Source organism: Phycodurus eques, chromosome 5, assembly GCF_024500275.1.
Source record: "Phycodurus eques isolate BA_2022a chromosome 5, UOR_Pequ_1.1, whole genome shotgun sequence".
Taxonomy (NCBI): domain Eukaryota; kingdom Metazoa; phylum Chordata; class Actinopteri; order Syngnathiformes; family Syngnathidae; genus Phycodurus; species Phycodurus eques.
Window position 1 is genome coordinate 10,812,611 of NC_084529.1, and position 14,162 is coordinate 10,826,772.

General features: G+C 41.1%; 1 protein-coding gene across 3 annotated transcripts in view; it reads left to right on the forward strand.

Annotated features, from left to right (window-relative positions):
- hydin (HYDIN axonemal central pair apparatus protein) overlaps window positions 1-14,162 on the forward strand; it is a 123,375-nt gene that overhangs the window by 23,741 nt on the left and 85,472 nt on the right. For all 3 annotated transcript variants that reach the window (XM_061677469.1, XM_061677470.1, XM_061677471.1), the window contains exons 18-26: window positions 674-912; window positions 1,003-1,264; window positions 7,260-7,403; window positions 7,504-7,647; window positions 8,048-8,140; window positions 10,115-10,335; window positions 11,836-11,923; window positions 12,295-12,504; window positions 13,866-14,057. In XM_061677469.1, the coding sequence (XP_061533453.1) occupies window positions 674-912; window positions 1,003-1,264; window positions 7,260-7,403; window positions 7,504-7,647; window positions 8,048-8,140; window positions 10,115-10,335; window positions 11,836-11,923; window positions 12,295-12,504; window positions 13,866-14,057 (1,593 nt within the window). The remainder of the gene's footprint in view (window positions 1-673; window positions 913-1,002; window positions 1,265-7,259; window positions 7,404-7,503; window positions 7,648-8,047; window positions 8,141-10,114; window positions 10,336-11,835; window positions 11,924-12,294; window positions 12,505-13,865; window positions 14,058-14,162) is intronic.

Here is a 14,162-nt window from a genome sequence, read left to right on the forward strand (position 1 = left end):
GTTATAACTCTTTGCATGTTTTCAGCACTTCGAACATATTTAATGTATTTAGCAACAAAACAGATTTCTACTGAGTGCAACTCTAAGCTGGAAGGCATATGATATACTTTTTCAGGTCCAATGTACATGAGACAAATGTGAGCTCAATGTCTGGTTAGATGCACATTTTCCACTTTACTTTTTGTCTGTCTGGACTAGTTCTTCCATCAGAAAACATTGTGGTGGTGATATTTTGGCAAATGACACAAGCCAATGGAATGTAAAAGACACATGTTGATAACTGATTATGTTCAGCTTTAATGCATTGTCTGACACTTTTTGGAGATTGTAAAGCAGTATTTGTGAGCTCCTTGTACAAATCCAACACCCGAAAGCCATATTTGTCATTTGGCATTTCAGAAATATGTGAAGTTGTTCAAAGCAAAAACTGATCTTTGGCAAATGTAAGCATATGGAAATTCAATTTCATACTGTGTCATGTATTGCTCAAATTTTACATCTAAGGGAGCCTATCTGACTATGATAATGATGTAATCAGTTTCATGATAAGCACTATGTTTACAGCATAGACCATGGGACAGTCAAAACAGAAAGAAACTGTTCTTACCCTGTTGACAACATGTAGAAAAAAAGAGACAGAAAAAATTAAGACTGATTGTTTCTGTTTCCATAGGGCCAAGGAAAGTCTCCTTGGCGTGTTGAACCCAATGAAGGGGAAGTGCCACCACATGGTCAAGTGCATCTTAAGGTTGTGGCAAATCTAAAAGATACACTCTTATTTCAAGACAAACTTGAGATTTCCATCCAAGGCAGTCAAACTCACACTGTTGCCCTGTCTGCTACGGGCACAGGCACCACAATTGTCAGTGACAAACCCTTATACCCAAATCTCGACCTTGGCATACACTTCAGGTAGTATTCATTGATTAAAATAAAAAAATATCACTTGAAAGCATATAACATATTGTGTCACATTCATTTTTGACTTATGTCTGTCCTCAGCCATGGATCGTGCGACTTCCATTTCAAGGTGACTAACTATGGCCAACGAGTACACCGACTTTACTGGAAGACAGTGTGCTCATCTGGTCGGACTTTCCTGCCCTCCATCTCAGCGGCAAAAAAGAGGGATTCTGTTACAACTGGATCGTGGGCTTCCCCAACTGAAGACAGACCAGTATTCAACATCAGTCCGACACGTATGGAACTTTTCCCTTGTGGCTCAGTTGACATGGTGCTGAAAGGATCTTCAGACTACCCCAAGGTGAGATAGCTGAGCAGTCCCTAAGCCACTTTTTCATACTTGTATTGTTTACATGTTTATTGGTCACTCTCCACAAGTTACAACAAGGGACACAACCAAAGAGTGGGGCGGAAGCTTCAGCTTTTGTCTAGTCCCCCTTACTCACATCTCACATTTTCATTTGACCGACATATTTAATTATTTATACATCCAAACAAAAGACACAAAACAATTTTAAACACAAAGAAAAATGATACAGAAATAGACAGTAGCCCAATAAATACAGCTTATCATGATGTTTCCTTTCTTGCCCATATCGAGCTCTATAGTTGTACGTTCACAAGCATTCACCACAGCAGCTGTCAACCTGTCGGTTACACTATATTTTAGTTTCTTGTCTATGTACAATTCTGTTCCTGCTCCTTTTTCTGTCCTAATTGTATAATTTAACTCATGCTTTGGATATTGCAATTGCGCTCAATAGCTTTTTTAAATTATCTTTTTATTAAGATGACAGCTAATAAAGTGAAATATTGTTCTAGGCTGTAATGTTCTTGTTTCATACGTGGATACATTTTGTTGGTACCCCTCTGTTAATGAAAGAAAACCCACAGTGGTCAAATATATAACTTGAAACTGACAAAAGAAATGATAAATAAAAATGTTATGGAAATTAACCAATGAAAATCAGATGTTGCTTGAAAATAATGGTTCAACAGACTTATTTAAAAAAAACCAAAAAAAAAACTAATGAAACAGGCCTCAACAACAATGATGGTACACTTAACCTAATATTTTGTTGCACAACCTTTTGAGGCAATCACTGCGCTCAAACGGTTTGTGTAACTTTCAATGAGACTTCTGCACTTCTTAGCAAACTGCTCCAGTTGTCTCAGGTTTAAAGGTTGTTTTCTCCAGATGGCATGTTTCAGCTCCTTCCACAGATATTCAATAGGATTTAGATCAGGGTTGATAGAAAGCCACTTCAGAATAATCCTGTTTTTTGCTCTTCGCCATTCTTGAATGTTTTTAAGATGTGTGTTTTAGGTAATTATCCTGTTGCATGACCTGTGAATGAGACCAAGCTTTCTGACACTGCGCAGCACATTTCTCTCTAGAATACAGTACCTTGATAGTCTTGAGATTTTATTCTACCCTGCACAGAGTCAAGAGACCCTGCCAGACACAGCAAAGGAGCCCCAGATCGTAACAGAGCCTAACTCCATGTTACACAGTAGGGACGGTGTTGTTTTCTTGGTAAGCTAAAAGTACCTGTTTTGTCTTGTCTGCTCGTAAGACATTCTCCCCGAAGCTTTGTGGCTTGTGAACATGCAGTTTGGAAAATTACAGTCTCGCTTTTTTATGATTTAGTTTCGACAGTGGTGTCCTCTGTGGTCGTCTCTTATGAAGTCCACTTTGGCTCAAACAATGATGGATGGTGCGATCTGACACTGATGTACCTGCGGCCACGTGCAGGGAGGTTGGCGACAGTCGCGTGGATCTTAAATTTCTAAATAGTCTGTGCAACTGTCATCACAGGAACATCAAGCTGCTTGGAGATGGTTTTATAGCCTTTAACTTAATGTGCTTGTCTGTAATTTTATTTCTAATCTCCTGAGACAACACTCCTTCGCTTCCTCTGGTCCATGTTTAGTGTTGTACACACCTTGTCACCAAACAGCACAGTGATTACTTGTCACCCTTTAAATAGGCCAACTGACTTCAAAGATTGAAGACACCTGTAATGCTAACGAGAAGACACACCTTGTTTGAACATGTCCCTATGGTCAAATAATTCTAAATATTTTCTAGGGGTACCATCATTTTTGGCAGGGCCTATTTAGTTTTTAAAATAATTCTGTTGAACTACAATTCAAAAGCAATGTCTGATTTTCATTGGTTAATTTTCCATCCATCCATCCATCGTCTACCACTTATCCGAGGTTGGGTCGCGGGGGCAGTAGCTTTAGCAGGGACGCCCAGACTTCCCTTTCCCCAGCCACTTCATCCATCTCTTCCGGGGGGATCTCGAAGCGTTCCCAGGCCAGCCGAAGGATGTAGTCTCTCCAGCGTGTCCTGGGTCGTCCCCGGGGTCTCCTCCCGGTGGGACGTGCCCGGAACACCTCACCAGGGAGGCGTCCGGGAGGCATCCGAATCAGATGCCCCAGTCACTTCATCTGGCTCCTCTCGATGTGAAGGAGCAACGGTAAACAGTTGACAGCTCCGCCCCTCTCTTTACCCGAGTGTCCAAGACATGTGGCCGCAAGTCCGATGAAACGACCACAAAGTCGATCATCGAACTGCGACCTAGGGTGTCCTGGTGCAAAGTGCACGTGTGGACACCCTTGTGCTTGAACATGGTGTTCGGTATGGAGAATCCGTGACGAGCACAGAAGTCCAATAACAGAACACCGCTCGGGTTCTGACCGGGGGGGCCGTTCCTCCCAATCACGCCCTTCCAGGTCTCACTGTCATTGCCCACGTGAGCATTGAAGTCCCCCAGCAGAATGATGGAGTCCCCAGCAGGAGCGCTCTCCAGCACCCCCTCCAAGGACTACAAAAAGGGGGGCTACTCTGAACTGGTGTTTGGTGCATAGGCACAAACAACAGTCAGGACCCGTCCCCCCACCCGAAGGCGGAGGGAGGCTACCCTCTCGTCCACCGGGGTGAACCCCAACGTACAGGCGCTGAGCCGGGGAGCAATAAGTATACCCACTCCTGCTCGGCGCCTCTCACCGTGGGCAACTCCAGAGTGGAAGAGAGTCCAACCCCTCTCGAGAGGACTGGTACCAGAGCCCAAGCTGTGCGTGGAGGCTTCTCGACCTCACACACTCGGGCTCCTTCCCTGCCAGAGAGGTGACATTCCACGTCCCTAGAGCCAGCTTCTGTAGCCGGGGATCGGATCGCCAAGGTCCCCGCCTTCGGCCACCGACCAGCTCGCACTGCACTCTCCTTCTAGTCCCAACTGCAGGCCTGGCTCCAGAGGGGGGCCCCGGTGACCCGCGTCCGGGCAAGGGAAACCTGAGCCCATAATTTGTCTTCTTCATAAGGGGTCTTTGAGCCGTGCTTTGTCTGGTCCCTCACCTAGGACCTGTTTGCCATGGGTGACCCTACCAGGGGCATAAAGCCCCAGACAACTTAGTTCCTAGAATCATTGGGACACACAAACCCCTCCACCATGAAAAGGTGACGGCTCAAGGAGGGGGGTTAATTTTCATAATTATTTTTATTTATTATTAATTTTGTGAGATTCAAGTTATTTCTGTGACGACTGTGGGTTTTTCTTTCATTAACAGATGGGTACCAACAATTGCATCCATGTGTGTTAAGTTTTCCACTCTGAAATAATTGCAATTGTCTAATATTGTTGTAAATGTTTATTTCAGGGTCTGTATCTTGATTAATATTCATAATTAAAATTAGGTAGGCTATGTTACTACCTCTATTACCTTATCTAGATATTCCAGGCTTTTCATGACTTTAGCTGTTTCGAGGAATTTATTGGTTAAGATGTACATTTTTCAATTTCTTGTACACGTTCCCTTGATTTTCATCTCCTTGCTCAATTTCCTGTCTGATATTGCTATCTAAACATTTGTTTTGGATAGATGTTCATTCAGGTAAACATTGTCTCTTTTAAAGCTGTTCCCTGTTTTAGTAGACTAATTTTAGACTTTCTATTAACAAATTGCACTGTTATGGAAGCTGTCTTTGGCGGTCCTTACTTGAATGGTGCCCTGTGCAAGACTCCCGTTTACCCCCTATCTTGTTGTCCTCCTCATCGGGCTCGACTCCTCCTTCACGTTGCCCTCTACACCACACCACTTTGGCATAGAATGAGGGCTTGGTTTTTAACCCTATCACCACTACAGTGGGTACGGAAAATATTCAAACCCCCTTAATTTGTTCACTCTTTTTTTTTTATATAGTAGCCATTTGCTAAAACCATTTAAGTAATTTTTTTCCACATTAATGTACACACAGCACCCCATATTGACAGAAAAAAACAGAATTGTTGACATTTTTGCAGATTTATTAAAAAAGAAAAACGGAAATATCACACAGCCATAAGTATTCAGACCCCTTGCTCAGTATTTAGTAGAAGCACCCTTTTAAGCTAATACATCCATGAGTCTTTTTGGGAATGATGCAACAAGTTTTTCACACCTGGATTTTGGGATCATCTACTATTCCTCCTTGCAGATCCTCTCCAGTTCTGTCAGGTTGGCTGGTGAACATTGGTGGACAGCCATTTTCAGGTTTCTCCAGAGATGCTCAATTGGGTTTAAATTGCAACCAGTCGTCCTGTCCGTGCAGCTGAAGAACACCCCCACAGCATGATGCTTCACTGTTGGGACTGCAATGGATGAGCAGTCCCAGTTTTTCTCCACACATGCCACTTAGAATTAAGGCCAACAATTTCTATCTTGGTCCCATCAGACCAGAGAATCTTATTTCTCACAATCTTGGAGTCCTTCAGGTGTTTTTTTTTTTTTTTTTTTAACAAACTCCATGCGGGCTTTCATGTGTCTTGCACTGAGGAGAGGCTTCCGTCGAGTCATAAAGCCCCGACTGGTGGAGGGCTGCAGTGATGGTTGACTTTCTTAGAACTTTCTCCCATCTCCCGACTGCATCTCTGGAGCTCAGCCACAGTGATCTTTGGGTTCTTCTTTACCTCTCTCATCAAGGCTCTTCTCCCCCAATTGCTCAGTTTAACATTAATGAGGAAAAACATGAACTTAAATGATTTAAAAAAATGGCTGCAATAAAACATCCATCCATCCATCCATTTTCTGAGCCGCTTCTCCTCACGAGGGTCGCGGGCGTGCTGGAGCCTATCCCAGTTATCATCGGGCAGGAGGCGGGGTACACCCTGAACTGGTTGCCAGCCAATCGCAGGGCACATACAAAGAAACAACCATACGCACTCACATTCATACCTACGGGTAAATTTAGAGTTGTCAATTAACCTACCACACATGTTTTTGGGATGTGGGAGGAAACCGGAGTGCCCGGAAAAAAACCCAGGCAGGCACAGGGAGAACATGCAAACTCTACACAGGTGGGGCCGGGGATTGAACCCCGGTCCTCAGAACTGTGAGGCAGACGCTCTAACCAGTCGCCCTGCAATATAACAAAGAGTGAAAAAGTTAAGGAGGTCTGAAAACCTTCCGTACACACTGTATGTCATTCATTTTGGAGTATTGCTCGAGCACATTGAGGCTACCTTTCAGCATTGTCATTTTGTTGTTCTCTCTATTCATCCTCTAGCTCTTCAACCCTCTTGGTCAAAAGCAGTAAATCTTTTACATTATTTTTTGTCTCAAGGATTCTCCCCGTGATCATTCAAATGTTTTCAGTCCGTCAAATTTGTTTTCAATGAGAAGCTTGACATCTTTAATGTCTTTTTGTTTTGCATTGGCGTCGACATTTTCCACTTCTTTTTACTAGCCTGTGTACATAGAAGACACTTGTTGTGAAGTCTTTACAGTCATAGAACTCCGACTGGGCGTAATAACTCCAACTGGGCGTAACGGCTGGGAATCGTCTCAAGCTGGATGGATGTGTCCCTGTGCGCGTCGTCCTCTCTCTGGACGTCGTGGTTTGGGCGTACCGCAAAAGGAGGGTGAATAATCCTCCCTCTTGCCTCCAATGATAACCGTTGTGTCAGCTTTTTCCTCCCAGTGATACAATACGATACGGTACAACATTCTCAGAGACAAGTGGCCACTTGTGCACATAAGCGCTGCGAGTCCCACGCACTGAAGTGGGTCAATATCTCGGCTTGTTCTGTTCTGATATTCACCCTGGATCACTCCCAAAAGCACCAATAAGCCTCACTACTTGGAACACAATTCACACTCCTGAGGCTGGTCACCACATAATAGTCAGCGGCTCTATTCACTGTGCCATATCACTGTGCAGCTTGTATGTCAAGCAGCTCCTGTCAATTGCAGTTGAATTAATAATTATTATACATTGTCTTAATACAAGTGTGCATTATCTGCCTCCTCAGGTTGTGAGAGAGTATCTTGTCTGCTGTGGCATTGTGGGTCATCAGGGAATTAAGGAGCATATCTTTTCTGTGGAGGTGATGTGCCAATTTGTGACCCCTATGCTCAGCATGTCCTCCCAGCAGCTGAATTTCTACATAGAAAAGGTTGATCAAAGAATTGGGATAATGATTTTTTTTATTTTTTTAAAACTCTCTGTCACTATTTCCTAGCCTTTATATCCGATTGTATATATATGTCTAACAGCTCCCGGGAGAAGAGCTGACCCAACTGTATGAGGAGCTGGTTTTAAAGAATGTGTCATCTCTTTCTCTATCCATGGAGCTCTCTCTTGCTACTCCTTTCTCCCTGTGTGAGGCCCAGGGAGTCCACAGTAATGCTAACACTAAGGTACGTCTTCTTCTCTCCCACTTGAAACAAACTAGATGCCTGGAGAGGAGTGTGTATTACTGATCAATCCTTCTAATACATTTCCTAATTACTGTACTGCTTTGCATGCTAGAAGGTGTTTTTTTTTGTTTAAACAGGCTCATTCATTCAACTAGTGAAATGTGTGGTCACCCTATGGTAAAATACGTATTGCCTCCTGTAAATTTGTGCAATGGATAGTATGCAGGACTCGCCAATGTTTAGGAGTGCAGAAAAAAAAAAGTAGTATCTGCTACTTACTACTACTACTACTACTACTACTACTACTAAAGCATGTTGATGATGATCCTTGCATTGCATCCACTGTGAGGTTCCTGAACGACTTAAGTACCAATGTGTTTTTATTTGTTTGTTTTCACAGAGCATGACATTAGTTCAAGGGGAAGAGACTCACTTGTGGATATGTTTTGATCCAACATGCTTCCATGGTCAGTTGTCACAAGTCGTGGATCAGGTAAGATTAAGTGTTTTTGTGTTTAGTTTTTTGGGGGAGTAAAAGTATCTTTTACTGCATTTTGATAGCTAAAATTAACCAATTGTAAGTGGTGTACAAGTTGTGTTTTAGAGGCCAATACATTTGAAAGAAATTATTATGTATCCTGTATCATGGAGAAGACTCATAGCTATCTTGCCAGGCGGCTTTGTTTATCACTACTTTACCAATAACTACATAGTTAGTATAATATATTGTGTAATATGAAATTATTTGAGCAATGTTTTAATCTTTTAAATTTGAAGGAAATTAAACAAAATCTTCAAAATTAAAAAATGTATATACAACCCCAATTCCAATGAAGTTGGGACGTTGTGTTAAACATAAATAAACAGAATACAATGATTTGCAAATCATGTTCAACCTATATTTAATTGAATACACGACAAAGACAAGATATGTAATGTTCAAACTGATCAACTTAATTGTTTTTAGCAAATAATAATTAACTTTGAATTTTATGGCTGCAACACGTTCCAAAAAAGCTGAGACAGGGTCATGTTTACCACCGTGTTACATCACCTTTTCTTTTAACAACATTAAATAAACGTTTGGGAACTGAGGACACTAATTGTTGAAGCTTTGTAGGTGGAATTATTTCACATTCTTGCTTGTTGTACAGTCCGGGGTCTCCGTTGTCGTATTTTACGCTTCATAATGCGCCACACATTTTCAATGGGAGACAGGTCTGGACTGCAGGCAGGCCAGTCTTGTACTACAAAGCCACGCTGTTGGAACACGTGCAGAATGTGGTTTAGCATTGTCTTGCTGAAATAAGCAGGGACGGACATTGCTTGGATGTCAGCATATGTTTCTCCAAAACCCGTATGTACCTTTCAGCATTAATGGTGCCTTCACAGTTGTGTAAGTTACCCATGCCATTGGCACAAACACAGCCCCATACCATCACAGATGCTGGCTTTTGAACTTTGCGTCCATAACAGTCCGGATGGTTCTTTTCCTCTTTGGCCCGGAGGACACGACATCCACAATTTCCCAAAACAATTTGAAATGTGGACTCGTCGGACCACGGAACACGTTTCCACTTTGCATCAGTCCATCTTAGATGAGCACGGGCCCAGAGTAGCTGGCGGCGTTTCTGGGTGTTGTTGATAAATGGCTTTTGCTTTGCATAGTCAAGTTTCAAGTTGCACTTACGGATGTAGCGCCGCACTGTGTTTACTGACATTGGTTTTCTGAAGTGTTCCTGAGCCCATGTGGTGAAATCCTTTACACATTGATGTCGGTTTTTGATGCATTGCCGCCTGATGGATCGAAGGTCATGGGCATTCAATGTTGATTTTCGGCCTTGCCGCTTACGTGCAGTGATTTCTCCAGATTCTCTGAACCTTTTGATGATATTATGGACCGTAGATTATGAAATCCCTAAATCCCCTTGCAATTGTACATTGAGGAACATTGTCCTTAAACTGTTTGACTATTTTCTCATGCACTTGTTCAGAAAGAGGTGAACTTCGCCCCATCTTTGTTTGTGAATAACTAAGCAATTCAGGGAAGCTCCTTTTATACCCAATCGTGGCACCCACCTCTTCCCAATTAGCCTGTTCACCTGTGGGATGTTCCAAACTGGTGTTTGATGAGCATTCCTCAACTTTCTCAGTCTTGAATGTTGAATGTTGTTAAAAGAAAAGGTGATGTAACACAGTGGTAAACATGACCCTGTCCCAGCTTTTTTGAAACGTGTTGCAGCCATAAAATTCTAAGTTAATGATTATTTGCTAAAAACAATCAAGTTTATCAGTTTGAACATTAAATATCTTGTCTTTGTAGTGTATTCAATTAAATATAGATTCAACATGATTTGCAAATCATTGTATTCTGTTTTTATTTATGTTTAACACAACATCCCAACTTCACTGGAATTAGGGTTGTATTTGAATAATTACATTTTCTTTTCTTGGTCATGTTTTCCAGACCCTCAACATGCACTACATAGGACACCCACAACAAGACAAGGTGGAACTGCATGCAGAAGTCCATTATCCCAACCTCCATTTTTCTTCCACAACAGTGGATTTTGGCAGTGTGCTCAACTCCACAGAAAATCACCAGGAAGTTACAATCACTAACTGTTCCCCATTGCCGGTATTTTATCGCTGGGCCTGTTTGGTGGATCATACACAATGTGCCATCAGGTATATTAACACTGAAACACATAAAGATCATTTATCATTTTCTGCAACAAGTGTATTTTCAGTGGGCCACCAGCACCAACTGTCAACAAAACTGTGGCAAAATTTAAGTCCTTATCAGGACTTACCGTACTTTCTCGTGTGTAATGCGCACGCATGTATAATACGCACCCCAAAAGTTTACCTCAAAATTCTGGAAAACGCTTCTACCTATGTATTATGCATTTTTACAATGCATGATTTCGCTTCTGCCCATATGATCAAAACATCAAATATTATCTGTATTTTGTTTGTGTTTTCAAAGAATTATTCTGAATTTAAGCACTTTATTTGAACACGTAATACTTTATTTTTATTTACTTGCTCCTATTTTGAAATTCACAGCCCTACTTTTATTTAGTACATGAGAAAACACACAGTTGTGCTCATATGTTTGATTACTCAGGCAGAATTTGTAAGATGGGTACCATTCTTTAAAAGAAAACATGAAGGGCCTGGCGAAACACATTGATTTTAATGGGTTTCAAATTAAACTGTTAAGCATACCAGAAAAGCATTATCATTACACAAAACATAACCATAAAGAAAGTAACGATGGTTATTGTTCAGTCATCAGTCGTAATTAAAAAAACAATATTTCACAAACTCTGCCAGGGTATGTAAACTTATGAGCACAACTGTACATATATGCAGTCATACGTACCCTTGTCATATTGGAATGAAAGTGTAGGCTATACCTTTCTCATAACCTCTGGGTCAGAGGTGTCAAACTAATTTTTGTCTCGGGCCGCATTGTAGTTATGATTTCCCTCAGAGGGCCGTTAGAACAGTGAAATGTTTAATCACCAAATCATATTATTACCATTACACAATAAATTGAGAGATAACTGGTTTTCAAATCAGAAGACAAGGATAATAGTTTGTTCAAGTATTGTTTAAGTTACTGTAGAAGAAGGGTTTGGTAACAGAAAAATGCAATATCTCAACATTATTGTTTATTATTATGACAATTTGGAATTTGGGTACAGATTTGAGCAAAAATCACGGAAGTTGACGACCATGATTTGCTTTCGCGGGCCACATAAAATGATGTGGCGGGCCACATCTGGCCTCCGGGCCTTGAGTTTGACACCTATGCTCTCGGTTATGGAGGCATATTGGATTGAAAGTGTACAATGTCCATGGACTCTAAAATTCAGGCATCCGTTAAAAAATTCAGGCAGCCATTGACAGCAAATGGTAGTAATCCAAGTATTAAGTACTGCATTTATGTTGACAATTAAGTCACTTCATCCAAATACTTTGAGTCACTGAGAAAGCGGCAGTAATTCCTAAATACTAACTGCCTCTTACATTAAAGCTGCAACTATACACCTCAATCACATGTTGACTGTTTTATTTCATATCCATTGTGGGAAACATATTTGTTTAATTTAGCCCTCTTTTTAATGTCCCCATACTGCATCCATTGTGTACAATAACATACTATTTCTCCCCATAAAGGTCTTCCTACCCCTCGACAGCTGCTCTCAGCGATGAATGTATTATACCAGACCAGGACATCCCACAATGCTCCGTGTGTGTGCAAGAGGTAGGCTGCAACATGCAACCTAAACAATAGTTATTATGAAAAGCTCTATATGTAGACAATCTAGATGCTTCAATGAATGGTGTATGTTTTTGTAACATGGGAGGAAGTCACCTAGGAGTACCAGGAGAAACCAACACAAGCATGGGGAGAACATGCAAACTGCACACAGGAGGGCGTGATGCAATATTATTACCCAGAACTGCGAAGGAAGAAAATATTATTTGGGGCCACAATAGGCTACAAAGAAAAAAAACACAAATTTTTGTCTGAAATGAATGCTAGTGAGGGACGCTCTGAAATACTCATTAAGATTGTGAAGTCATCATATGACAGGGTGTCAAACTGAGCTGATGTTGATGTTCTTTCTGTAGATCTTTGATGTCTTACCAATGCATGGGCACCTGAAACCCGGTGAGCAGCAGTTGGTAACGTTCATTTTCCACGGCCAGGACTTCGTTAGGCGAGAGGTGATCGCACAGTGCCAAGTAGAACATGGACCAATATATGACATTAGACTCAGAGGAGAAGCATCAGAGATCAGCTTCAGTCTGGACTCAGCCACTGTTGACTTTGGTTTGCAGGTATTACTCTGTTAAATACTGTATACTACTCTGTAGTCTGTAGTGTATTCATGCATATACACTCTATGGCTAACATTGGGTAAACCAGCCAAATACACGATGAGATTAACAAAAATAAATAAATCTTCTAGGGGTAATTAATGAATCAATCAATGCAGTATCTGCATTTGGCCTGCAATCACCATACTTTTGCATTCTTTGTGTAATGCTTGTTTCAGTTGCTGTTTGTTTTAGAGGTTAAAATGGACAATCTATAGGATTTTAGCCTGGGTATTGTCAAATCTAAAAAAATTTCCCCTGATGAACTCTATGAACTAAATGCAGTTATCTTGTTGTTTTGGCTCTCTCAGTCTCTTTGGTTGCATTTTCTTTCAGAATTATTGAGCCTTGTCTCTTTACTTTGCAGTAATATTCCTGTATGTCCATCCTCTTCTTCTTGCCAATGAGAGGTTTGTCTCTGCTAATGTAGCCTATGTAATTTTGTTCATGAAGTCTTCTGCAAACCGTAGCTTGTGACACCTTCACTCTATCCTCTCGAGACAGTCATTTTTGGGGCTGCTTTACAGCGCTCACAATTTTTCTGTCAGCAAGTGCTTCTATTTTCCTTCGGCTTCCTATTTGAGGTCTTTACACCAATGCATTCTTTCTTCTCAAGAACATCCTAATTGGTTGTATTGACTATGACCAATGTTTTTGCAGTGACTCTTACTGATTTTCTACCAACTCTTCTACCAACTTGTCATTTGTTCGTTTTTCACCCATACACTGCAGGTAGCGCTCTGGTATTCATGTTAGTTACACCTCTAGCGAGTATGAATAAGTTAGGCAAAACTCAAATCTGCAACTGAGTGTAGACAATTAGCACTATCTATTGTTTTAATAATCAATCTAATATGCACCTGGGAAAGAAAACCCACCTGTCAATCACGTTCTAATACAATTGATCACTTGAAAAATGGGTGGATTCAAACAAAAGGTGCTATCTTTCACGTTGTGTATCATATCTATGTTAGATGTACAGTAATACCCACCGATCAAAGCATTCATCATTAATCTATTGTCTCATGTTCATCTTTTCATGTCAAACCCAAATATTTTCAGTCTATAGCAAAAATAAAGAAACTGGGTTCACTGTTGTATACTTTTTGCTCAATGAAGAAGGAACTTGTACCCAAGCAACATCACAAGCATCCAGCTGAGTGCAAAAGCACAGTTATCGCTCAGATACATTTCATAACTGACATAAATTCCACTAGGTAATTATTTTCTTTTGCAAATGCACCAAGTGAAACTTTTAAATAAAACAAACAAAAAAGCAATAATTTAAGAAGCATAATCACTTTTCTATGTACATATTGCAGCGTTTTGATCAAATTGGAGAGTCGACTGTAATTCTAAGGAATACCGGAAAGGTGGGCTTTAAATTCAGCACTGAAAATGTTCAAAAGGAAAAGATCACTGTGGATCAGGAGCAGCAGGACACAATGCTGGAAATTGAGAATGAGCAGAACGAGGAGATCCGACCTGGTCAACCACAGGTCATCCCCCCTACAGTGAGTTGAAGTTGGGACCATGAACGACAGTTACTTTAAAAAATATCTGTATGCACGAACACTATATACTGTGTGCGTGTGTGTGTGTGTGTGTGTGTATATATA